The following is a 27,210-nucleotide window of genomic DNA, read 5'->3' as shown; positions in this document are numbered from 1 at the left end:
ACATTTTTATGCTATTTTTGTAGAGACAAAATTAATTATTTGCGTTTCAGTTATAAAAATGTTTTGATACCTTCAATATTTGAGGCATTGTTGCTGAGAGAGAAAAATATGCATTTCTTTATTTCCTTAACTAAGTCTGTATGTAAATGGAAGATAAACTAATCTACTGTTGGCAGTAGATTAGGGATGCTATTCTACTAGGAGGCATTTATTTTAAGTTATTGAAGAATCGTGGAGTATTTGCCTTACTGAGAACAAGTGATTGTGTCTGTGAGTAGCATAATGCCAAAGCAGGCCTAAGGCCTTTGGCATTTTCTGAAACTCTGCTATAGATATTGATGTAATATTTCTATTTCCATTCTTGCCTCAAAACACTCTGGGAGAATAGTCATATGAAGGTTCTTAAGGACTGAAGTACTCTTCTAAGCTGCTAAAACTCTAGAGAACTCTAGTAAGATCACTATGTAGAGACTGAAGTCTTGCTTGAGTAAGCTGGCTTGCTGCTATATTTCCCAGATATACCTTCACACTTTGCTGACTAAGTTCTACAGTAAGGCTTACTGTAAAAGACAAACTATTGCAAGTTTATATTGTTTCAGTGAGCATTTCCAGAAGTTTTCTTGTATGCTATTTTTTTTTCCTGAAGAAACTATTCCTTCCAGTGAATTAGAAGTGCAAAATCATAGCAGATTTATGCAGCAGTCTTAAAAATGAATCTGTGTCCATGATTGTTAGTTCATGTGTGCAATTTTGTGCATTTTTTGGAAAAATTAAAACAACAAATTTGTTTTTTATTAGGAGTAGGTTTTTTCTGTTAAATTTCTACGCAGAAAACAAGGCTCAGTACTTAAATAGTATACTGTTGCTTTGCAAAGATTGGATTCAGGATTCCCCTTCCACATGCAGCAAATGAATTAAAGAAAACTTCCTACGATAAAGAGTCGGTGGCCACCTAAAATTTGAAATATACCTTTTTTCTCATTTCACATTTTTCATACACACGTGTATGCGCATGTAATTATATATATTTGCTTAGACCACAACAAATATATGCATGTGTGTATGTGCACATCCATATGTCTATGTACATAGATAACACACATAGTAGATTTTAACTTTTTTACACATTAACTTTAATTCACTTCAAATGCTTTCTTTGCAGAATTTGGAAACTGATTTAGCAGAGGCAAGAGAACAAATGAAAGAGTTGCACAGTATATGCAGTAACTTATCGTCTCAGGTAGCTGTGAAACAGGAAGAACTCTCCCAAAAGGATTGTGATATGATCAGAGCTAGGTAAGTATTTCATTATTTCATTGCCTTTAAGTCTGAATCTTCTCAAAAAGACTGTTGTTCTGTTTACAAAGCAGTATCTTGCATTAGAGGTATTTTTGTGCAAAAGTGTGTTTTCATAACATTCTGTTCCGCAAGATGTAAAGCTTTTGGAAGTCTACTGGTAGACGACAGTTTATGTAGGCTCTCTCTGATATATTTTGACTCTTGGTATATTATCATCAGTTTTTGAGTAGGGATGGACTTTAAAAATTACATTTCTGTAATTAGCACTGGGTCACAGAACTACCAATCTCCACTGAAAGTAACAAGATACCCATATGATTAGTGACATAAACATTTAATTGGAGAGGCTAAATTCCCTAAACTTGGAAAAGCTTTAAGCCTAACTTTAACTTTTAAGTTAAAGTCAAATCTGCCAAGTCAGAAAAAGTCTACGTAGGCCTGTGCTAAAGGTTTGAAGTGCAGTGATTTAAGCTTTATCTTGGGTCTCACATACCATTTATTTACGCTGAATCTGGAATATTAGTGCTGCATTATTTGAGTTGTGGGAAAGAAATTAAGAATGGAATGAATTATATGAATTGACTGGACTATGGAATTCCTCAACATGAGGGGAATGGCAGAAGACAATTGGTAACTTTAAGTAGGTTGTCTGGAAATTGTCCATTTTTCACTTCTTAGTTTCAGAGGCATACACAGTGTTTATCACTCCTGTGTTAGAAAAATATTCCCTTCAATATTCCCTCAAACTGTGGTTATGCCTGAAAAGTGGCAGTTGGGATGCAGAAATCGTTGGTATGGACACCCCTCTTTGCTTTCCAAGCATAAATAATTCTATTGTAGGGAGTCAGTATCTAAGTCTTTTTGGGGAAAAAAACAGAAATATGATTTTTGATGACTCTAACCTAAATTGTCATCCTAGTATTTGTTGAAATATTTACAGGAAAAATTACACCTTGTTATTTCCATATTTAAAACGTATAACAGTTTGATTTTCAAAAGTCAATACAAATAGGCAAGTTTAATGGGAAATTGTATGTAATCATAGAATGGTTTAGGTCGGAAAGGACCTTAAAGGTCACCTAGTTCCAAACCCCCTGCCGTGGGCAGGGACACTTCCCACTAGACCAGGTTGCTCAAAGCCCCATCCAGCCTGGCCTTGAACACTTCCAGGGCCTCCACAACTTCTCTGGGGAACCTGTTCCACTGCCTCACCACCCTCAGAGTGAAAAAATTCTTCATCATATCTATTCTGAATCTCCCCTCTTCCAGTTTGAAGCCATTCCCCCTTGTCCTATCACTACATGCTTTTGCAAAAAGCCCTTCTCCAACATTCTTTTAGGCCCCCTTCAGCTACTGGAAAGCTGCTATAAGGTCTCCCTGGAGCCTTCTCTTCTCCAGGCTGAACAACCCCAACTCTCTCAGCCTGTCTTGATAGGAGAGGTGCCCCAGCCCTCTGATCATCTTTGTGGCCCTCCTCTGGACCTACTCCAATAGGTCCATGTCCTTCTTATGTTGAGGGCTCCAGAGCTGGATGCAGTATTCCAGGTGGGGTCTCACGACAGTGGAGTAGAGAGTGAGAACACCTCCCTTGACCTGCTGGCCACACTTTTGATGCAGCCCAGGATGCAGTTGGCCTTCTGGGCTGGAATTGCACATTGCTGGCTCGTGTTGAGCTTCTCATCCACCAGTACCCCCAGGTCCTTCTCTTCAGGGCTGCTCTCAATCCATGCTCCACCCAATCTGTATTTGTGCTTGGGATTTGCATTTAAAGAGGGCATCATGGGAATTTTTGAAAATCATCAGAGGACTAATAGGCTTTATTATCTTCTGAAATTATTTTCAGAATTATATGTATGTGTGAAGGGATTCGGGACAGCAAAGACGATATTTTTAAAGTCTCGTAAACAAGATTTGCAAAGGTACTGCTTGTTGGTTGCAGTTTAGATATTGCAGACCAAGTTATTAATTGAACTTTAAAATTCTTAAAATTTATTCTTTGCTATTCACTGCAAAACAAGATCTTAAATTTGTCACAGATATCTCATTTAAATATATGATTAAAATAAGTACTTTTTTGAACACAAGGTCTGAACTTGAGGTAATAAAGATGGACAACATACTTATTGTGAAGTGTTTGATGTCTTTCTGTATGTTTTTCCATACAACCAACCTTCTAAATTTATGGAGAAGAGTTTCGCAAACTGATCATGTATGCTTTTCCATGTGCTCAAATGTTTTCCTTCCTAGGTACTTAACTGGCATTACGCTGAATTATAGTATTTTTCCGTATTACTTGTATGTGAGTTATAATTGACATGTTATATATATATATATATATATATATTTGATCAGTATCATTGTAATTCAATGTCTGCAAATCTTTCGTAAGGAACTGTCTTTGGCTGCAAGTTTCTTGCTGGCATTTCTATTATGAAAAAAGAAGACTTACGATAAATAGTTTATATTATATAAAATCCACGGTTTTGGGCAGCAGTTTCAGTAGGCAGCAATACAACCTAAGAATTTTAACTATTCTGTATTTTTTGTAGTACAGAATACTGAAGTTTCTCCTTATCTTCCCAAGGTGTCACTACATAGATAAAACTATTTTTCTGTTGTTTTTAATGGCAAAAAAAAAGTTATTATAATAAGCGAATGCCTATGTAGACAAACCCCAAACTCTTACTTAAGTTAATGAAAGCGACAACTCCAGAATTAAAGGAAAAAATATGAGGAGAAAGTAAAGTGTTTACATCTTCTCATCTTCCTTATCTTAGAACTTAGAACTGTGTTCACTTCGTGATTGAGGCATTTGGGTTTTCCTTTTTTTTTAATGAATATTTTCTTTTTAGTTATTCTTACTTAAAATTTAGTCTTACAAAAGTATCATGTTGAATGCTGCCAGAAAATTCTTTGACGAATAGTATGGAAAATAGCTCATGTCCCTTACTATCTCCAGTTTCCCATCATCAGTTTCAAACTTTTAGCACTGAAAAAGACAATCTGATTTGCAAATCTCTCTGTTCTCCCCGCTGCTTTGTCTCTCAATCCCTGTCTGCTGCCTGTCTGCCTTCCCAACCCTCCCCTTTTTTGAAAACAGACCAGGAGCATAGTCATAATTATTAGAAACAATCTCTGGAGGAAGAAGGAAAGGAAACTGGCTTCATTTGGTGTCTTCTTTCATATGCAGCATAAACAGGTCCAGATCCATACTCCTTCAGCTGACACCTTGGTAATACTGTCTGAAATCTTTACAGTAGATGCTGAAATCAATTGGAAAAGAAGGTCTCTAAGGGTCTACGTGTAAACTGTTCTGGTGCTCTGTTTCTTGTACAATCATAACTTCTTGCTCTGTTTTGTATGTTTGTCAGTTTGTTAGGAAGGTTTTTTCAGTTTAACAGTAAATATGTCTGTAGATACTAAGAGACCTGTTTTCTTTAAGGGGCAGTCTTTTCCAGCAAATTAGCAGGGACCAAAATTTTGAAGTACTACAGTCTCAATCTGACCCTACAGAATAGCAGGTGTTTTTGAAAATCCCTCCCATTGTCAGCTAAAGTATGTCACATACTTCTGAGGTGTGGAAGATAAATTTTCCAAGACCAGTGAACAGACAGTATTTACAGGATCCATCTTGCACAGCAGATGTCTTCAAGAAGCCACCACCTTTCTTTGCTGGCTTTATTTTTGCAAAGCACTCTTAATCTCACTGGGTTTACTTTCAACCTCCTGAAGTAGCTGTGAAATGCATTTCCTTGTTATATTTTTCATGTTTGTATTCAGCACTGATTTTCTGGATCTGTTTAGAGTTCCTGGTAGCCTTTCCATTGTCATGATCTTGAAGAACGTTAAATCTTGCTGTTTCTTTTTGAAGATTAACTTCAGTCCATCTTTGTGATTTTTGTTTTAAAATTATGCTAAATATCAGGATTTAGAACTTTGTGTTTACTGCTGAGCACTCAGTGGTGTCTGTCTCACTGGCACGGAGCTCTGGTGGAACTCTGAACATCAGACTGGAGAGGTTTGCTTGACTCACTGAGGCTTGAGCCTTGCTGTAACAGGTATTCAGAAAATATTGAACTGTTTGTGAATATAGTAATCTTTATTGTAAAATGAATTAGAATTTCTTCCCCTCTGTTCTTACTGGATGTGTGTGCCATGACTTCATTTCTTTGGTTAGTTTCTAGTCGAAATCTATCCCTCATCACTTTACAACCACTTCTTTTGTAACAATATTGGTTTTGGATATTTTTGCACCTCCTCACCCCACTGCTGTTGCTGTTTACCTCCGTGCTGTAAATTATGACGCAGTCTCCTCAGCCCTTATTTTGCTGCTCTGGGATTTTCAGGTTATTCTTTGCTGTGTGCTGTAAACCATTTCATACTACCTATGTGATTCCCCTGAAAAGCCATAATTCATAGTGCCTGTCACTGTGTTGTATTTCTAAACTACAGGTAATGGAATCTAGAGATTCCCTGAATTATCCCAAACCCTCTTATACTCCCTTGGTAACAGGGGTAGCAGAGGTACTCAGCATCCTAGTGTCTTCACCAAAACTGTGGTGATGAAACAAAGCCAACAGCATCACCTAAAGTGGTGGGTGTGGTGAGCATAAACTCTATTTGCAGCACAGTTATATAGCTTCTGGAGTGATAGTAGCTACTCCTTTCATTTCCATGTCTGAGAAACCACAGTTTATTTTTAAACTGTTGGTACGTGCAGGGCATTTCTTTAATGTTATCCTCTTAAGGATAGGAGGAATCTTTAGTTCACACTTTTGTCAGATGTGAGCACCAGAGCTATCTCTACCCTAAACAATAGTATGAATCTTAAATATTGTTATTGGCAGGATAAAGTGTCAAATCTTGCTGCAGTCCAGTTTGTAGTGTCTTCATGTAGTGTCAACCTTGCAATGTTTAAAGCAAAAATCTAGTAAGGTTATTGTAATCTTACTTAAGTGGCCAAAATAATTTAGCTGTGCTTTTCTATTTCGACTTGAGAAAACCCTGACTAATTTTCATAGCAGGCTCTTCCTTGTGACTTGAAGAGTGCAGCTCACTTTCTGTAAATTTCTTAGTTTCCCATTGTATTGGTCATGAGGTATTAGATTAGACTAATATCTGGTGGCGTCAATGTTAAATGGAGTTAAATACTCTCAGTGTATTGGTGTTTTTGTTTATGGGGAGAGTGGGGGTGGTAGGGAAAAAATAGAGGTAGTAGGTGTTTCAGTACTGGTGCTTAGCTGAGAGAATATTGGGGTTTTATTGATTACTGTTGCTGATGGTGACTTTTTTCTTAAATTTGTGTTTGTTTAGAGTGTACAGTATCTCAAGATTTTATCAATATGTGCTCATATTTGTATACATATATCCTACTTGTATGTGTACATGTACACACCCACATATAATTTATATATTTTCCATGTGGATGTATATATTTTCCATGTGGATGTATATATTCCTATGTATCTGTGTATGTACCTATAGATGCATTTATACATACATAAACAGGTGTGTATATAGGCACATATATTTTAAATGCCACTCATTGCCTTTATTACATGCAATTTTTAATTTTTTATTATTTTTTCTATTACACGCTTGCCTGAAAGTATCACTTTACTTAGGATTTGACATCATTACACTGATGCAGTGACAGGCAGGTGTCTCTTGTGGAGTGCTTAGTAGTTTGCTTGTTTGAGTAAGCATATTGATAAATATTTTGATCAGACATTTATTTTTATCTTGTAACTGTTTTGCTGATTATCATGGGGTTGATTTTTGTATATTCTCTTTGAACACACTGCAAGCAAATTAGTAGCAGAATCACACAGCGTCACTGAGTGGTTGAGATGAGCAGACACCTCTGGAGATTGTGTAGTCCTGCTGCTCCAGCAGGTCCAGCCCTCTGCTCTAGCAGTATCAGGTACAGCAGGCTGCCCAGGATGGTGTCCAGTCGAGTTCAAGTATGTCCAATAATGGAGACTCCACAACCTCTCTGGGTAGCTTGTTCTAGTGTTTGACCACTCTTACAGGATAAAAACATTTTTATTATGTTTAACTGGGATTTCATGTGTGTTTTCTTTGTGCCTGCTGCCTCTTTTCCAGTGTCTGGGCACCACTGAGAAGAGTCTGTCTGTGTCTTCTTTATAGACTCCCATCAGGTATTTATACATATTGATAATATCCCCATGAGCTTTCCCTTCTCCAGGCTGAACAGTTCCAGCTTTCCCAGCCCCTTTATGTATGGCAGATGCTCCAGTCTTTTCATCATCTTTGTGGTCCTTCACTGGACTTAGTCTGGTATGTCCATGTGTCAGAACTGGATTCAGTACCCACATGTGTCTTACCACTTCTGAATAGCGGGGAAGGATCACCTTGCTCCCCCTGCTGGCAATGCTTTTCTCAGTGCAGCTCAGGATAACATTGGCCTTTACCACAAGGGCACATTACTGGCTCATTGTCAACCTGGTGTCCACCAGGATCCTTCTGACAAGCTGCTTTCCAGCTGGTCACCCCCCAGCCTGTGCTGGTACATGAGGTTATTACTCCCCCTGGGGCAGTAATTTGTCCTTCCCTTTGTTGAACTTAATGAGGTTCCTGTCAGCCCATTTGTCCAGCCTATCAAGGTGCCTGGTTTGAGATGAAACAGAAGCAATTTTGTTCAGTAACTTTACTTCTTAGCTGTGTCTCTTCTAACTACTGAAATTGGCTGCATATTGTGCAGATTTTTGCTTTCCTAACCCTATCCATGCATGCTTAGGCAATGACTCTAAGTTCCTCCTGGTCTCCTGTCCCTGCTTCTACATCTTGTATCCATCCTTTTTCATTTGAGTTTATTCAGGGGAGATCCTTGTTCATCCATGCAGGCCTCCTGCTACCTTTGCTTGACTTCTTGCTCATTGGAATGGACTGCTGTTGATCTTGGAGGAGGTGATCCTTGAAAATCAACCAGCTCTCATGGGGTCTTCTTCTCTCCGAACTAGTATTATACTGGATTCTCCCAAGCAGGTTCCTGAAAATGTACAAGTCTGCTCTCCTGAAATCCAGGGTCGTGATCCTGCTTTTTCCCTTTCTTCCTCTTGGGATCCAGAATTCTTGTCATCTCAGGGTTGCTGCAGACAAAGATGCTCCTGACCTTTATATCTCTGACCAGTTCTTCCTTGTAAGTTATCATCAAAGCACTTCAGAAACCTCCTGGATTGCTTGTGCCCTGCTGTGTTATCCCTCCAGCATATACTGGGGTGATTTAAGTCCCCTATGAAGACAAGGGCCTTCAAACATGAATCTTCTTCCAGTTTTCTGAAGAGGACTTCATTCTTTTTCCTGATCAGAAAGGATCAGCAGGCAGCCACCATGTCATCTGCATTGGTCTGCCCATGCCTGACCCACATGCTCTCAGCTGGCTTATTGTCCATCGCATGGCAGAGTTCCATCCACTTAGACTACTCTTTCAAATAAAGGACAACTTCTTGCCATCCCAGGCTGTCCTTCTTACAGAGCCTGTGTCCACGCATGGCAGCACTCCAGTCATGTGTGAGTTATCCCACCTTGTCTCCATGATCCCAATGACCCCTGCAACTGCAGACAGATCTCTGATTCCTCCTGTCATCCTGCACGGGAACATGCTGTGTGCATTTGAAGAACAACTTCAGATGAGCACATGGTGGTGCTTATTTTCCAGGAAGACTCTTTAAAACCCTCTCCCATACTGATGGATGTCCTATCAGCACTCCCATATTTATGTGCATATGCTTGAGGTGGTCCTCCCTGAGGCTTGAATTGTTCATCACAAAGTCTTTCCTGTCCACACCAACCTGTGCCTGTTACTTGCCAGCCCGGGCCACAGCTGACTCACTTGTTACTTGGTCATCATCTCTGTCCCCCACCATTCCTAGTTTAAAGCTCCTCTCACCGACTTGGCTTCTCTGTTATCAGAAGTGCTTCATTCTGTGAATTTATTTGTAGTGCACCATTGGTGCTGAATAATTCCTGGTAAGATTGAGCATCATTTCCTCCTTGTTTAAAAATGAAATAAAAGAAGGTTCCCCATGTGGATTTACAATGTAAAAATAGTACCTCATTCATTAAAGAGGATAAAAGCAGCTGTAGCATACGACTGCAAGTACAGTGGTTGATTATTTCTGTGTGTCAGGAATTTTTCAGATTGCTACTATTTTGGTTTGTATAACTTTTCACTCAGAAAAGAAAAAGCAAATTAGGATATGTGCATGAAAAAATAAAGTTGGATTTTTAAAATGTGGCATATTGGAACTGTGATTGTGTTTCCTTATGTTTAAAAGGCCTTGAATTTATCATGAGCAAACATTAACCATGTGTTCTGACTGCTGCAGTTCTTGGGTAGCTGCAGGGTTTAGCTCCCCCCTAACCCTCCCCTTTAGGGTATGACTCAAAGCCTGATAAAGTCAACAAAAAAGCTTCCCATTGACCTTAATACACTTTGTGGACAGACCATTAGGGAACACATAATACTGTGCATTCTCAGGTGACAGACAGATAGCTGCATTGATGTTTTGCTTTAATTTAAAGAGCAACAATATAGCAGAGTGGTTTTGGCAACAGTTACTACCAACATTTCCAAGTTACTACCAACATTTCCAGCAGTATCTGAGGATTGAACCTTATCCCATGTTTTCCCCTTCCACAACAAAATGAAGATCTGATTGGAGAACCTGTGCAAAATTAATATCATCTGTGTTTTAACTGCAGTGCAAAGATATCTCAGTTTCTACTATATTTTCACAGTCAGGGAAATGAAATGAGTGCTTGTTTGAAAGCCTGTTGTACAGGGTGTTGGAAAGTGCTAATTTATCACTATGTCATTATTTCTGCTGCTGTGCTTGTGAACAGTATTAAATTAGTACATATGAAATACATACTGTAGTTGTACTTTGGTTTTGTTACATAAAGAGTCCTTAATGCACCTCTACCGTGGTTAATTTTGAGGAGCTACTTTGCATCTCATTGAGAACAGTAGAACTTAAATACTCTTAAGTAAGTATGTCCTTAAGTGTTCGCCTGTATTGGCCTGTTAACAGGCTTTATTAAACAGTGCTTTTTTAACAACATTACGTTGTCTGAATGTGCTATTGTGATACGTATAATTTCAATTTTTATATAATTATTCAGATGTTGTACCTTTAGTGAATAATCAACATATTAAGTAGCGGCATGGGTCTTAAATATTTTTTTGAAAGTTCCCTTAAAATGGTTTCTTTGTCATTTTGCGGTTTCTCAACAAAGTTGCTGTTGCTGCTTGCCTTCTTTACGCTAATCTTTGCCTGGACATCCCCAATAGTATTATAAAAATGTAGTGATAACTCTTGTTGTTAATTACAATTCTAGGCACAGAGAGGTTGTGTATATGTTGGAGATCACTAAGAAAATTCCTCAAGGAAGGAAGGAAGAAAATTAGTCGGAGTGATAAACATTTTAGTGTGTGTGTGTGTAATACTTGTGTGAAATTTGCTCATGAATTAAATAAGGAATTAAGTAGAAAACATATGAAAAGGGGTTAATGGAGTCACCTGAACTTTTAACATGTGTTACAGAAAATATTCCAAGTTTTTAATCTTTGTTTATGGTAAGTAAGAGTTACTGATGGCAGAGAAGAACCTAATGAGGTTCAATAAAAGCAAGTGCAAGGTCCTGCACCTGGGGAGGAAGAATGCTAGGCACCAGTATAGATTAGGGATGGACCTGCTGGGAAGTAGCTCGGAGGAGAAGGATCTGGGGGTCCTAGTAGACAGTAAATTATCCATGACCCAGCAATGTGCCCTTGTCGCCAAAAAGGCCAATGGAATCCTGGGCTGCATAGGGAAGAGTGCGGCCAGTAGGTCGAAGGAGGTCATTCTCCCCCTCTACTCTGCACTGGTGAGGCCACAACTGGAATACTGTGTCCAGTTTTGGGCTCCCCAGTTCAAGAGGGACAGGAAACTGCTGGAGAGAGTCCAGTGTAGGAAAACTAAGATGATTGAAGGATTGGAGCATCTCCCTTATGAGGAAAGGCTGAAAGAGCTGGGACTCTTTAGCCTGGAGAAGAGAAGGCTGAGGGGAGACCTTATTAATGCTTACAAGTATCTAAAGGGTGGGTTGAAGGAGGATGGAGCCAGAGTCTTTTCAGTGGTTCCCAGTGACAGGAGGAGGGGCAATGGGCACAAGCTGGAACATAGGAAGTTCCGTTCAAATATACGGAAAAACTTCTTTACGGTGAGGGTGACAGAGCACTGGCACAGGCTGCCCAGGGAGGTTGTGGAGTCCCATTCTCTGGAGATTTTCAAGACCCGCCTGGATGCAGTCCCGAGTAATGTGCTCTAGGCAATCCTGCTTTAGCAGGAGAGTTGGACTAGATGATCTCTAGAGGTCCCTTCCAACTCTGAAGATTCCGTGATTCCATGATCTTTGTTTCCACCTTAATTCATAAGATCTATTGGCAGTACAGTAAAGTTCTCAAGCGCAGTAATTATACTAGTTCTTTCCTTTGGTTGCATTACAGCAGGATTCCTATTATTGTGTTTATAGAGCTTTTATTATGTTGTACAATACACACCGAAATTTACTTACTTTCCTTATGGTTGTTGCACTATGCTGTACCTGCAGACAAAAAGTAATTTACCAGCAGACATACATCGTGTGTCTAGGGAGAAGAAGCACTTCAGAAAAGACTTGCTTTACACATACTTTGCAAGTTAAGAAAAACTTTTCTATCTTTTTCTGATGATCCTAGCTAAAAAAAAAAAAAAAAACCAACCCAAACCTCTTTTTACAGTCTATGTGTTCTAAATATTTTACATTTTGACACTTACTGCTAAAGAGTTAACTGAATATTGATTAGAAAGTGTTGATGCAGTAGTGAAAATCCATTTCTTTTAGAGCAGTTAGAGCATTAGAGGGAAATTGAAAGGCATTCCATTTTGAAACTTAACTGTTTTGTAGATATTTCACAAAAGTATGTGATAAATATTTTATATGTAACTTCTAGTGTTTGTAAGGCAATTGACAGAAAAATAAATGAAAATAGGAAGCTCGTTATCTACAATAAAATTATTTGAATGAAATTGTTTAACGGAGGTCATTGTTGTTCTTTTTCTTAATTTCTCTTTATTGCTTGTTTTGCATAGGAAGGAGTTACAGGAGCTGCAGAATCTTTACAGGCAAAACATTGAACATACAGCACAGCAGGCTGAGCTGATAAAGCAGCTTCAGGCTCTCAATACTGATACACAAAAAGTACTGAAAGACCAAGAAGATGCTCACACAGCTGAAACAACATCGTATCAAAAAGTATGTTGTTCTGCTTTATGATCACAGGGTTCATTTTAATATCCATCTGTACAATACCAATAGACAGAGGAATCAAAGCACGGTGTAGTGTTGCATCCTTCAGATCTATGGATCTTTATTGTGACCAAAATATGGTGGGCAGATTAACAGAGTTTATTGACCTAATTACACCCCAGCATGTATGGCCCCTTGCTTACATTGAATTGATGAGCATTAAATATTAAGATTTAATTGCATCTGGAGAAAAATAGGGGGGAATTGCCAGGGATATAAATTTCTTTATGCAGTTTTGTGTTATCTATGTTTTTCTTCTCCTTCCTCTCCTAGAGCTTTCAATTACTAAATTCTCCAGTTTGTTTTTGATAATTTAGGAAAAGAAATTCCTTTCACTTGTAAATAATGTATTTGTGTGAATCTCGAACAATTTTACTGGTTTAAGATGCAAAAACCTGCTCCATCAAAATTACCCAGAAAAATTGTTGTCATAATAGCTTTTTAAAGGGATAACTAATTCAAATTTTTTTAACTATATTTACATTTACAGAACAGATTCATATTTTTGATGCATGCCAGCATGAACGCTAACCCTGAAGAGTTGTCACACGTGCACTACTCAGAGCTTTTCCTTTTGAGTGTAAAAAATTATACTGATGTGTTTTTCAGTTTGTAAGATTTACAGAAGGTATGTTTCCTTCCTTTTTAGAAACATTGAGAAGGAAGAAGACCAGGAAGAAGTTGTATATACAACTTTCACACACCTTTTACCAATCTTGGAACTGCTTTCTCAAACTGTGTACTGTCAGTGCTTTTTCAAAAAACGGGTGTTTCCCCTTATCATCCTACTAAGAGAGCATGCAGTTTGTGATAAAATTGTGAAGCTAGACCAAGGTCAAGCCAGGATCAGTATTGGGTTTCTAAAGATGTGTTTGATTAACATTTTATGGCATATAGTGCCCAGCACATTCTTGTGTACTTAACTCTGCACAAGTTTATCATTACTGCAGTGATGACTGACATTAAGTCTTTTATTCACTACAACAGTAGCCCAGTCAAGCTACAGGTAGACTTCCATCAAAATTGTTCAGAACATGTACAAGCCAGGGTGAGTTCTATTGATCTGGTGCAAGACAAAGTAAATTATAGATTTTAATTTTTATTTTTTTTAAATACAGAATGTAGGTATCAAAAGTTGCTATTTCTTTCATTTTTCATTCTCTAGCCAATGCTTCCATAGGTGTTAAATGGATCCTTTGAGCCACTCAAAAAAATAAAATAATGGCACAAGTGAAGAGAATATGAACTCTCTTCATCAGTCTTTTCATCATCTCTCTTCATCATCTCTTCATACATAAGACTGTATTCTTCCAGACTAGTTCTGCAACATGTGAAAGAAGATGTTTTTTCATGAGACCATTTTAAAGCATGACAAAACTCTTTATAAAAGTCACTTTACCTTGCGTAATAGTAATTTTGCCAGTATTATGTACTGCAATTTGGGAAAGAGTTTAACCAGTCCTATGAAAAAAAAAATTTACTATTCTGTGTTACTTATGTATTATGGAAAATGTATAGGTACGTTTATATAGCTATAGGGGCAAGCCGCTTCTAAACTGGGCTTAGCTCAAAATTCATGATTGCTTCAGATAACTGGTTCACAGTTCTTGGTCTGTCTTAGAAGGACTTAAGACTTTTGCTTAGCTGATCATACAACAAGAACAAGAATACTGTGGTATTGAAGATAAGCCCTTTATTTTTCATAGCTGCCAAACACTTCAGCTCACAGATGACCCTAAAATTTGCTGATTTTGGAGGTGTTGAGTTCTATATTTTTCCAACAATGAGAAGTAAGGTTTGCCTTTTAAACCAGGAAAAGCAAACTCCATTATTCTGACTACTATTGTGGGGCTGTCTTTTTGTAAAGTATCAAAATATCTAATGCACCTGGAAAAAATATGTTCTTTCTGTCTTTTGTACAAATATGTAAAAAAAAAAAAAGTTAAGTTCTCTAAGTCAGCATGGAATAGATCTGATAATGTTTCTGGCAAATTGAGTTGAGAGAACTTCACGGGGAAAAGGAGTTCCTTTATCATGACCATCCTGTTCTGTACTTCTGATCAGAAGAACTGTATAAAATACCCAACTGTAATTGCTTCAAAGTAACAAGCTCCAAATCACAAGATATGCAGTCCTACTGAAGTCACAGCAGGCCTTTAGAAAACTCAGCTTTTGTAAAAATAATACAAATGCCTATTTTTCCCTTGAATAAGAAAAGCAAACTATTGCAGACAAATGTGTGTTCTATTTGTCTTCCATGCATTAATAATATGCAGGCTGCAACAGCTAGATAAGGACGTGTCAGCTATTCCATAAGCGTATTCACAAAGGAATATTTTCCTACCACTCTGAATGGCATTGAGCCTATCACTGTGTACATCCTATGATATATTGTCCCTTACAGCAAGATCAATGACCTTTCTGGTAGTGGTCAGATAGGCAGAATATGCTATAGCTTAGGCAGTGTGGTTGGCTCACATATTCCAAGTTCAGCTTAACAGTCTACCATTTAGGAAGAAACTCTCCTTATGCTGATGTTAATATGTAATATGAAAGAGTAGACTGAATAGGAAAAAACGTTTCTGGTAAACCAGATCAAGGTCATGAACTTGCACTGGATTATGTGTAAATCCACTGAGGACCACAAATTCTCTTCCAAGTCGATGGAGTCGATGGAAGCCGATGAAGTATTCTACAAACAGCTGGCAGAGGTCTCACAATCATCTGCCCTTGTTCTTGTGGGGGACTTCAACTTCCCAGACGTCTGCTGGAAATACAATGCAGCAGAGAGGGAACAGTCATGGAGGTTCCTGGAGTGTGTGGAAGACAACTTCCTAACACAGCTGGTGAAGGAACCAACTAGGGGAAGTGCCCTACTGGACCTACTGTTTGTTAACAGAGAAGGTCTTGTGGAGGATGTAAAGGTTGGAGGTCGCCTTGGGCACAGTGATCACGAAATGATAGAATTTTCAATTCTTGATCACGTAAGGCGGGGAGCCAGCAGAACTGCCACCTTGGATTTCCGAAGGGCAGACTTTAGCCTGTTTAGGAGCATGGTCGAGAGTGTCCCTTGGGAGGCAGTTTTGAAGAGCAAAGGTGCCCAGGAAGGCTGGGCATACTTCAAGCAGGTGCTCTTAAAAGCTCAGGAGAAGGCCATCCCCTTGTCTCGAAAAACGAGCAGACGGGGAAGACGACCAGCCTGGCTAAATAGAGAACTTTGGCTGGACCTCAGGAAAAAAAGGAAAGTTTACATTCTCTGGAAAAGGGGGTTGGCAACTTATGAGGATTATCAAGATATAACAAAGCTATGTAGGGGGAAAATCAGAAGGGCCAAAGCTCAATCAGAACTCAGCTTGGCCACTGCAGTCAAAGACAATAAGAAAAGGTTCTTTGAATATATCAATAGAAAAAGGAAGACTAGGGAAAATGTAGGCCCGCTGGTGAATGAGACAGGTGCCCTAGTGGTGGAGGACGCAGAGAAGGCAGAGTTACTGAATGCCTTCTTTTCTTCGGTCTTCACTGCTAAAGCTGTCCCTCATGAATCCCACCCTCTGAAGGCAAAAGGGGAGGTCTGGAGAGTGGAAGATTTTCCCTCAGTTGAGGAGGACCGGGTCAGAGACCACTTGGCCAAGCTGGACATTCATAAGTCTATGGGCCCTGATGGCATGCATCCGCGAGTGCTGAGAGAGCTGGCGGATGTTATTGCTAGACCACTCTCCATCGTCTTTGAACGGTCATGGAGAACAGGAGAGGTGCCTGAGGACTGGAGGAAGGCCGACATCACTCCAATCTTCAAAAAAGGCAAGAAGGAGGACCCAGGGAACTACAGACCGGTTAGTCTCACCTCTGTCCCTGGGAAGGTATTGGAGCGACTCATTCTGGATGTCATCTCCAATCACGTTGAGGAACAGGAAGTTATTGGAAGTGGTCAACATGGATTTACCAAGGGTAAATCGTGCTTGACCAATCTGATAGCTTTCTATGATGTTATAACTGGTTGGCTGGATGAGGGGAAAGTCGTGGATGTCATCTACCTTGACTTTAGCAAGGCTTTTGACACTGTCTCCCATGACATCCTCATTAGGAAGCTGAGGAAGTATGGGCTAGATGAGGTGACAGTGAGGTGGATTGAGAGTTGGCTGCGGGACAGGACTCAGAGGGTTGTGATCAGCGGCACAGAGTCTAGTTGGAGGCCTGTAACCAGTGGTGTCCCCCAGGGGTCAATACTCGGTCCTATTTTGTTTAATATATTCATTAATGACCTGGATGAGGGGACAGAGTGTATCCTCAGCAAGTTTGCTGATGATACCAAACTGGGTGGGGTGGCTGACACCCCAGAGGGCTGTGCTGCCATCCAGCGTGACCTGGACAGGCTGGAGAGCTGGGCAGAGAAGAACCTAATGAGGTTCAACAAAACCAAGTGCAAGGTCCTGCACCTGGGGAGGAAGAATGCTAGGCACCAGTACAGGTTAGGGGCTGACCTGCTGGGAGATAGCTTGGAGGAGAAGGATCTGGGGGTTGTGGTAGACAGTAAATTATCCATGGCCCAGCAATGTGCCCTTGTCGCCAAAAAGGCCAATGGAATCCTGGGCTGCATAGGGAAGAGTGTGGCCAGTAGGTCGAGGGAGGTCATTCTCCCCCTCTACTCGGCACTGGTGAGGCCACAACTGGAATACTGTGTCCAGTTTTGGGCTCCCCAGTTCAAGAGGGACAGGGAACTGCTGGAGCGAGTCCAGCGAAGGGCAACTAAGATGATTAAGGGCTTGGAGCATCTGCCTTATGAGGAAAGGCTGAGAGAGCTGGGACTCTTTAGCCTGGAGAAGAGAAGGCTGAGGGGAGACCTGATTATGGCATACAAGTATCTAAAGGGTGGGTTGAAGAAGGATGGAGCCAGGCTCTTTTCATTGGTTCCAAGTGACAGGACGAGGGGCAATGGGCACAAGTTAGAACACAGGAAGTTCCGTTCAAATACACGGAAACAGTTCTTTACGGTTCGGGTGACAGAGCACTGGAACAGGCTGCCCAGGGAGGTTGTGGAGTCCCCTTCCCTGGAGATTTTCAAGACCCGCCTGGATGCAGTCCTGAGTAATGTGCTCTAGGCAATCCTGCTTTAGCAGGAGAGTTGGACTAGATGATCTCTTGAGGTCCCTTCCAACTCTGATAATTCTGTGATTCTGTGAAGTCTAGCTGTAGTGGACAGGATACACATGTGAAGGTGTGTAATCTGTTTTATAAACTTGTGTTGACTTCATGTACTACTACCTTTTTTTTAATTTAAATACAAATTTTATGGGTGCTGTGTTCTACAATAACTCCCTTACTCTAGAGCATTTGTGGAAAGAATATCTCTTTCATATTACAGCTGTAGTTCTCATTCTCAAGGATAGGGAATATTTTCGTAAAATGTATAGCATCTGTTTTAGTGGCCTCAAATGCTCTGGGGACTTCATTCCTGTGCTGGATTTAATGAGACTCAATAGATTTGTCCTCACCAACAATTTCAAGGTGGAGAGACTTCAATCAATACTAGGGATAATAAGACAAGAAGAGATTCTGGACTCCTTAGCCAGCTTATCACAGTTTTCTGAAATTTACAATTTAGGGCCTTTGTTTTTATAATGCAGTACTTTCCCTTGATCTGATGTGGCCTTTATGTTCCTTGTTAATCATACTGATTAAAAATCTCTTTGTGGAAGACCCTTCTAGTGAAGTGGAAATTTATTTGTCATTAGTAGGAAATCATAATTCGTGTCCTGGAACTCCTCTCTCAAATAGAGAATACTGTGAATAGTGGTACAGTACATGTCTCTGATGAAGAAAAGCATTGCTCAGTGGTTAGATTTTTGGCATAACGAGAAAACACAGTAAGAATTTTAAACTAAGAGGCACTGCAGAAGCCTGCATCAAGTGCAACAGAAAGTAGATAAAAATAGGATAGTGTCAGATACATTTTCCTGTGGTTAATTTTGTGCTTGCATTGCTTTTGCCAGTCCTTCTCCTGGTGTCATTGTGTGGAGATAGTTTGCTTTCCTTCAAGCCTGAGAAATTGCAATCAGATTGTCAAGTTACTGGGTTTTTTTACCACATTTTACCACTTCTGGTCTTTTTTTTTGACTGCAACAACCTTCAAGCATAGTTAAAAATCGCATAAATGTGTTTCTTTTTATGTAAGCAGCATTAAATTTAAAAATTCACAAAATAAAAACTATAATGATATAGGTCTGTAAATGGTAGTAACAATGCAGGTTCTCCCTCAAATTGGAGTGAAAAGTGTAAGTTCTTTGACACGTGATAAGAGCTGAGTGAAACTAACTGTCTAGTCAAATATGCTGAAGCCTGCATTAGTAGTATGTGAATCATCATTTTTGTAGTCCACTTAGTCTGTGAAAAACTCAGGTTTTTAAGAAAGATTATCTCACACTTTAGTTCAAGCTCTGACACTGTTTTCTATTGTTTCTATGTGTCAGGGTGACATTAAGCACACCTACTGTTCTAATGAAGTTTTCTGTTTTAAGTAACTGTTCAAAGATGTAGCAACAAGTGCTTTCTGGTAAAATCAGTTAAATCAATATAGGAAATTGGTAGGGTAGCTGAGATATATGGGATACTTTTTTTCTTGTAATTCAGCTAAGTTACTCTTTCTTCCTGACTGATAAATAATGCTCTTGTGTCATATAGACTAAATTTATTATGGTGCACTGATTTCAGATACTTTTAATCTCTTTTTATTTGTTTTTAAGTACCTTCACCTGTGATAGTCTATATTGCCTGTCAGAGAAAGGACAGCTCTAAGGCATTAGACAGATTCTCAAAATACAGTCAGTGCAACAGTTTTTGCAGAGTACAGTCTTGTGTGTCTGGCTGTTGCCTTGTTTTTTCCAGCTACCAAATTTCATAAAATGTATAAGAAATGTTTTAAAATATTTTCCTTTTTCTTTCTAGCTTGTAAACATAAACATTTTTTATGTCTTTTCTAGGGAATTAAACAATTTCCTGGGTAAATCTCATGTCTGATTGACATTCATGTGAAGTATAACCACTCACTTATGTACAGTCAAGATTTCACTCCTCTTTTCTGTGATGCTTGCTAGTTGCGAGATAAATAATTTACAATAATTTTGTCTTTCTTTTGGATTTTCTACTTAATGTTCCACTCTAGTCCTCTGATCTCCATCTTATGTCTTGGCTGTCTACACCTGATTTTCTGTATCTTTATTAATGGTGGATCTGTTTCACCGTGTTGTGCAATTCTGTATGTTCTGGAATGTGTTTACTGCGGTGTGATTAAATGTGGTGTCCCTTCTAAAACAGTGTCAGAAATGAGCAGAAAACCCCTAAATAATCCAATATAAACATTAAGCAGGTGTTTAATTCACAAAACATTATGCATGGCCATAAATGAAATTCGAAAGCTGTTCTGGTTATCTGTGGACAGTAGTCTATTTCTTTTCATATGGATAGTTTTCATTTTGAAATTTCCAGGTGTTAAATACCTTAAAAAAAAAAAAAAAAAAAAAAAAAAAGAAGGATCTGAGTCTCTAAACTAGTGCATTGGTGGTGTTAAAAAATATATATAAACCTCAGTGAAAAAAGATCAATGATGTGAATGTGGTTTTTTGCACATAGCTTTTAGATAGTTTTACACTTGAAATATATGTGTTTTCTTATTGCTGTTTTCAAAACAGGAAAGGTTGGAAAAGTTTATGCAAGTAAAAAGACATGCTATTTGTCTTGTCCTGACAAATGCTGACTACGAAAAATACCCATTAGCTACATTAGGGGATGTGGCTGCCAGCTAGAAAAAAACATCATATTTTTGATGTTCTCCATTCATCTTACTAGGATGTTACCTTTCAGATACTATAATTACAACCACTTAAGTGCTGCTAGTCATAAAACCAGTAAATTGTTATACCAGTATGATCTAGCTAATGAGCTTATATAGTTGTAGCTGGAAGTAACTGTGTCCTGTATGTTCCATTCATTTCGAGGGACATTATAAAAAAAATACATGTTTTTGATAAATGAACTGTTTATTTTTCTGTGAGATACTGATTTTCATAAGAAATTGGCTAATCTTAAACTTGCACTTCTAGACATGATGTAAGCTTTCTTAAATATTTGAGAAAGATTCAGTAGACACAGAAATTTCAATGCAAAAGTTTAATTTTTAAGACTTGGAATAATTTGAAATATTAGTCTATTTGGACTTTGAATTCATTTTACCGAGTGACATGATCTCTAAAATGAAATTAAGTGAGATTATTGTTTCCAAATTCCTTACAAAGTGTTAGGTAGACCATTTCCAAATCTAAAAGTTGTGATTTTTTTTCAAAGGCTTTAACTTTTAAGCTATGTAAGCAGACGAAAGGGAGAAAGAAGTGGAGTAAAGCTGACAAGACAGAGGAATGAAATGACGAGTAAAATAATGTTTTCACAAGTAAAATTACTTGTATCAGTTCCTTGTACTTATAAACATTAGTGATAGCTTTGGAAATTCTGATTTTGATATTTAATTATTTTCTTTTGGATGCAATGGGAGAAACGGATTTTCCAGAGAAAACTGTCAACTGTGGGTATACATGCCGTCTACAGATTTTCCTATGGTAGAAGAAGTAGTCAGAGGGAATATTGTGTATTTTGAGAAAAAAGGACAATCAAAGGAATGAAGGACTGAAATGGAGAGAAGAATGTATGCTTAGGTAGTAAAGCTGTAGAGTCATATTTCTTTCAGAATCTGTTGTTTATTCAACTACAGGTTTATTTTTCAAACTGGTTTTTATTTTTTTTATAAAAAGCTGATTTTGTTTTAAACAGTTTGCAGATGTTTCTATTGAAAAAGAAAGGTAAAACTAGAGGGATGGGGTGGTTGTTAAGTTCTCTTATTCTTGCTAAGGAATATTACTTAGATGTAGTTCTAGAAATTCTTTGTGTGTGCGTAATCTATTCTAAAGTGATTGCAGAATATATACAATGTTCTGGTTTCAGCAAGAACAGTTGAGCAACAGCCAGGGATAAGAACTTCTAATGTCATCTCTGGGTTTTATAGTTAATGTAAAAAAATTCCCACAGAATAATTATTTAAACAACCATTTTACACTTCATACAAAATGCAGTAAGCATTTGTGAATTCACTGTATTGCTATCCAGGCTGTATTAAAAATGTTAGTTTTAAAAGATCAAACTACTCCATAAAAGACAAGGATAATATTTGGTATTCTTGCTCCTTTAATTTCATTCCCAGGACAGATGTTTCAATTTTTTGCCTATTCTCAATAAGGGATGGATTTTTTCTTTTGTATTTTCTGTATTTTATATAAATTGTTGAAGAAGTTAAATAAATCCTGATTTTTAGGTGTCCCTTTCTATTCATAAATGCCATAAAGAAGCAACTGAAACTGATAATATTCTAATTAAGTTGTGTTTTTCTGGAAAAAACTTTTTTTCAAACTTAGTTTCAGTGATTGTTAGAATCACTATTTTCAAATGTATAGTGCATGACAGGAGGCAGAAGGACAAGAAGTGTGAAAGAATTGTAAAAACTTCCAAAAGAGAGGGTGATCTTTGCAGATAAGTAACTGAAATTATACTTTCTCTCCTCCTGTATCTGTGTGTCTATCTCCATTAAAATTATTTTTAATCCTGTTATTTCTCTTTTCCCCTCTCATAGCTTTATAATGAATTGACTTCATGTTTTGAAACTGTTAAAACAAGTGAAATTCAACTGCAGCGAACCTGTGCCTCTCTTCAGGATCAGTTACTTGGAAAAGATCATCAGATTTGTCAGTTACAAGAACAACTTCAGCAGGCTCATGATGCTTTAAATCGGGATTCTTCTCCAAAATGTGAAGTACAAGTGAGTCCACTTCTAGAATAATAAAAATTGTTTCCTTTTGTTTTAAATAAAGCTTCTGTACCAGACAGTTTTAAAGGAAATTGCAGGTTTGTTGGTTTTTTTTAAGAAAAACTGCAGCTATGCTGCTGCAGTAGTGTAACTATTTCTGCTGTTGCTAATAGAAGGTAATTCACAATTAAAAATGTAAGTATTCAACAAGACTCTTGTTTATATTCTCTTACAAAAAGACCAAAAATAAAAATAAAACCAAAGTGATTTTGATCCTGGAAACAAATTCCTAGAAGAAACTGTGAAATGTCTGCATTTCCTCTGTGAAAATGCAATGTATTGGTCCTGATTAGTTTCATTATTCCTGACCATGCAACTAAACTTCAGATCATAGATCTAAAGAAAGTATTAGGGTAGGGAGAAATATTTGTCTCAAAATTTCTAAGCCTTAATGTGCCATTTGGAACTATTATAATAAATCCATTACTCTCACTAACCAGCCTCCAACTTTACAAGTGTGCCAGGTCTTATGTGTATACCCCTGACATTTTCTGAAGGCCAATTTATGACTTAAAGTGAGTTTGAAAGGCTTTGAAACTGTCTACCCGAGATGGTTTTGTAAACTCTGTTGCTTAGTTTCTTCCATAGATTTGTCAATGAGATGTGCTTACGCATTTCAGTTTTACCAGCGCTCTTTCCCTTGATTAACCAGAGAAGGAGAAATAGTTAAGGTGATAATGCTTGTTAAATCAAAGCTTCACTTAGCGTGGGTGGGTAAGGTAGATCTGTAATCAAGGATTATATTCATGAGCCCAAAGGAGTTGGAATATTAAAAAATCATTGTGTTTGATTCCTCAAAACAGAAAAATCACAGAATGCAGTATCTCCTGGATGTGTTCATGATGATCGTTCCAGAGTTATAATTTTATCCATAGAATACTTAATTGTTTATCATAAGATTCTTAACCCATATTTTGTATGATTTTTAAGGTTCCCCTTAATCTAATGATTTGATATCTTGTTTCACAAATTATTAAACACATTCTTTTAAGTCTTTCTTGTGGAGGGCTGTCCTCTTGATACATTCTTGACCTTTTTCTGAATCTTAGAAATAATTGTTTTTTTTTTCTTTTAGAAGATTTTGGTGGATTTTTTGAAACGCTATGAATATAAAATTAGTCTCAAGCTGTTTCTGCTCTAAACACAGCTTTGGATCATGGTTTTTGAATACTCAGACTGTATTTCTGAATACATCATTCTGCTTTCATCATCTTGTATTGCTCTGAAGAGTTTTTTCCAGTTTATTTTGTCAGACTATTTAATTTTTTTTTATCATAAAAGCTTTTATTATATCTGTGGATTATATTTCCTGAGGTTAAGGCGGCCTTTGTTGTCTTTGTGAAGTGGTGTTAAAATGCTTTTCTCCATGTACAACACCTGTATTGTCTAACCTAGATATTGTCTAACCTGTGACAGTTTATTATACAGTCGCACTGTATCCCATGTGGACCTGATGTAAATAGCTGGCATTGGCTTTTGACTTTGTTATCCTGGATATCTTTGTAGTATTAGAACATTTTGTTATTACAGTACCCTCCTACCTGTCTATATTTTTTGAACATGTGGGACACCACAGGTGACTCTTTCCCACTGAGTAAACCAAATATTAATTGCTATTACTTATTTCTCATAGTTAAAGCAATTTGTTAACTGTAGGATTTTTTTTATCCCCTTAAGATAAAGCAGTTGGGTTTCCTTAAGAGCTCCTAGTGTGGAGCTTTGCTGAAATCCATTTCAAATCCAAGTAGACAATTTCACTTGGATCAATTTTTTTTTTTACTTCTTAAAAGAACTGTAGGAAATTTCTGACATTAAAAGTAAGACTATTTTAGAAGCTAGTGGCAACCTAAAATTGGTGATTCAACTTTATGCTTGATTTCCATTTCCTTTGTTTCCTTTTGTTTTAAATTAATCACATCCAGTGCGGGTGAATTGTTACTATTCCTTTTGCTGATTTTATTCCATGTCTCCTTCTAGTGGTGTCTGAACTTAAACTGCATTAACCAGTATGCTCCATCTAAGTTAGGATTCAAATGTGAAGCAGTCCTAAATTACTTAATGGTGAACATGGGTGCAAATAATTATTCAAAGGAGTGTACTTGTCATGATGATTTGGAGAATTTGCTGTTTAGTTAGTGAATGTAAGTTCAGTCTCACCTCCTGCAGAAATATACAAGTTGAACATTATATAATCTGTCACGAGCTCAGTCAGGTACTTACCAATGCTAGTGGAGAAGACATGGTAGGAAGCAAAAGCAGACAACTTATGATAATGAATGTAATATAGTAAGCTAAATGTGGTGTATGAACCTTCATTTTTCAGTAAATTAGTCTTAAACCTGGCTGTGATGGTACAAACAGTTAGTGTTAGTGAAGCATCTTCAGGGGAGAAAATGTGTATAGGTAGTATCCATAGTTGCTAGGCTTGTAGGAGAACCAAGTTGTTAAGCAGTATGTGCCTATGTGCTTAATATTTCCCTTGGCTAACATTCTTCCATTCTGCTTTAGCAAATATCCCACATTTTGTTGACATGCAGTCTTGCTCTAGTTGAAAGGCCAGAGTATGTCTTTTGGGAATGTATCATAATGCTCATTGTTGGCTGCGTTTTGATGACAGCCAAATTTCCCATGTTACCAAATTTGTCAGGCATGACTTGCCTGTGCTGAAGCCATGTCACCAATCACGTCCTTATTTTCCATGTGCCTTAGCAGAGTTTCCAGGAGGATCTGCTCCACGATCTTGCCAGGCACAGAGGTGAGACTGACTGGCCTGTAGTTCTCTGGGTCTTCCTTTTTTCCCTTTTTGAAAATAGGGGTTACATTTCCCCTTTTCCAGTCAGTGGGAATTTCACCAGACTGCCATGATTTTCGAATATAATGGAAAGCAGCTTAGCAAATTCTTCTGCCAGTTCCCTTAGGACCTGCAGCTGGATTTCATCAGGTGCCGGGGACTTGTGTACCTTCAGGTTACTTAGATGGTCTTGTACTTGGCCTTCACCTACAGTGGGCAATTCTTCATTCTCTCAGTCCCTGCCTTTGCCTTCTGTGACTTGAGCTGTGTGGTTAGAGCCCTTACGGGTGAAGACTGAGGCAAAAAAGTCATTGAGTGTGTCAGCCTTGTCCATGTCCTGGGTGACCAGGTCTCCTATTACTTTCCAGAGAGGCTCCACATCTTCCCTAGTCTTCCCTTTTATCACTGACATACTTACAGAAGTTTTTCTTGTTGCCCTTGATGTCCCTGACCACATTTAATTCTACCTGGGCTTGAGCTTTCCTAACCTGATCCCTGGTTACTTGGACAGTTTCTCTGTTCCTCCAAGGCTACCTACCCATCCTTGCATCCACCCTCTCTAGGTCTCTTTTTTGCTTCTGAGTGTGTCCAGGAGCTCCTTGTTCACCCATGCAGGCCTCCTGGCTTTTTTGCCTGACTTCTTTGTTGTTGGGATACATTGCTCCTCAGCTTAAATGATAATAGTATTTCTGCTGTAAAATACTGATTTCTTGAGCATGTTCAGATTTGTGCCTTGCTGAAAGTCCATCCTGTGGGACATGCTAACAGCATGTTGACAGCACTAATGTATCTTCAGACTTTCACTAGCCAAGAAGTTTATAAATGTGTTGCATATGTTAGCACATACTTTTTCCTGGATTTGAGCTTTTCTCGCTGTAGTCAGTCACATTGTAGTCAGGCAACAATAAATTTTATATTATTGGCTTTATTAGCAAAAATGCCTCAGTTTTCATTCATTAAGGGTAAATATGCCTATTTTTAATGTTGCAATCTTTTTCTAGTCAGTGTGACGTGTGTTGTTGAGGGCAAACTTTTGGTTTATTTTATTTTGACTATTCTGGTAATGAGTATGATGAAGAATTTGAATCTGCTTTACAGTATATTTCTATTTACATCTTAGTATGTGTGCATTCAGCAGCTCTCACGTACCTTTTCTCTGATCAGAGAGATTATGCATCTTTGAATTTGGAAGCCTTTTTAGTTAGGTCTATGATCATGTTACACAGTAAGAAAAGAAGAGAACAAAAACATTTTAAATAGTTTTCAAAACATAAGCCTGTGGGGTTTGATTAATTTCATCTCATGTAATTGCTGTTTTGGTTCTGTTTCATTATTGGCGTTCATTTTTAGCTCTGAGATGTATACTATACATTTAGTTATAGGGTTAGTGTACAATAACTGTTACCCATGTGCATAGTAAATATTTCAATATGTTTACTGAACGGAAGCACTCATTTCTGTTTTGACTCCTACTTTTCATACGTGTGCAGACATCAAAGACAGTATTAAGAGATGATACTTGATGAAAAAACAGTAATTAACAGACATTTAAATGTTTTTGTAACTGTAGCATCTGACAGGTATGTGCATTCTAACTAATACAGATTTCAATTGCACTTTTATATTAGTATCTTCATTTCTCATTATGAAGTTTTTAAAAGGAGTTAGAGTAGGACTCTGATGTAACTTAAGCTTATTAGGTGATTTTTAACTAAAATAAAAATTTGAGTTTAGAAAGATTTATATGAGAAATAAATAAATAAAATGTTTCAAGAAAAACTGCATCCATTATTGCCATGCAAAAATTCTTCAGATCTTTTTATCAGAGTGTGACTTACTGGTTTTCTAACATCAGTATTTT

General features: G+C 37.9%; 1 protein-coding gene across 1 annotated transcript in view; it reads left to right on the top strand.

Annotated features, from left to right (window-relative positions):
• CNTLN (centlein) overlaps nucleotides 1-27,210 on the top strand; it is a 203,219-nt gene that overhangs the window by 52,385 nt on the left and 123,624 nt on the right. The window contains exons 6-8 of the mRNA XM_082497720.1: nucleotides 1,163-1,296; nucleotides 12,438-12,600; nucleotides 22,325-22,510. Coding sequence (XP_082353846.1) covers nucleotides 1,163-1,296; nucleotides 12,438-12,600; nucleotides 22,325-22,510 — 483 coding nt within the window. The remainder of the gene's footprint in view (nucleotides 1-1,162; nucleotides 1,297-12,437; nucleotides 12,601-22,324; nucleotides 22,511-27,210) is intronic.

Source organism: Vanellus vanellus (assembly GCF_965231255.1).
Source record: "Vanellus vanellus genome assembly, chromosome: Z".
Taxonomy (NCBI): domain Eukaryota; kingdom Metazoa; phylum Chordata; class Aves; order Charadriiformes; family Charadriidae; genus Vanellus; species Vanellus vanellus.
Note: the sequence above shows the minus strand (reverse complement) of the source record. Positions and strands in the feature narration are given on the sequence as shown.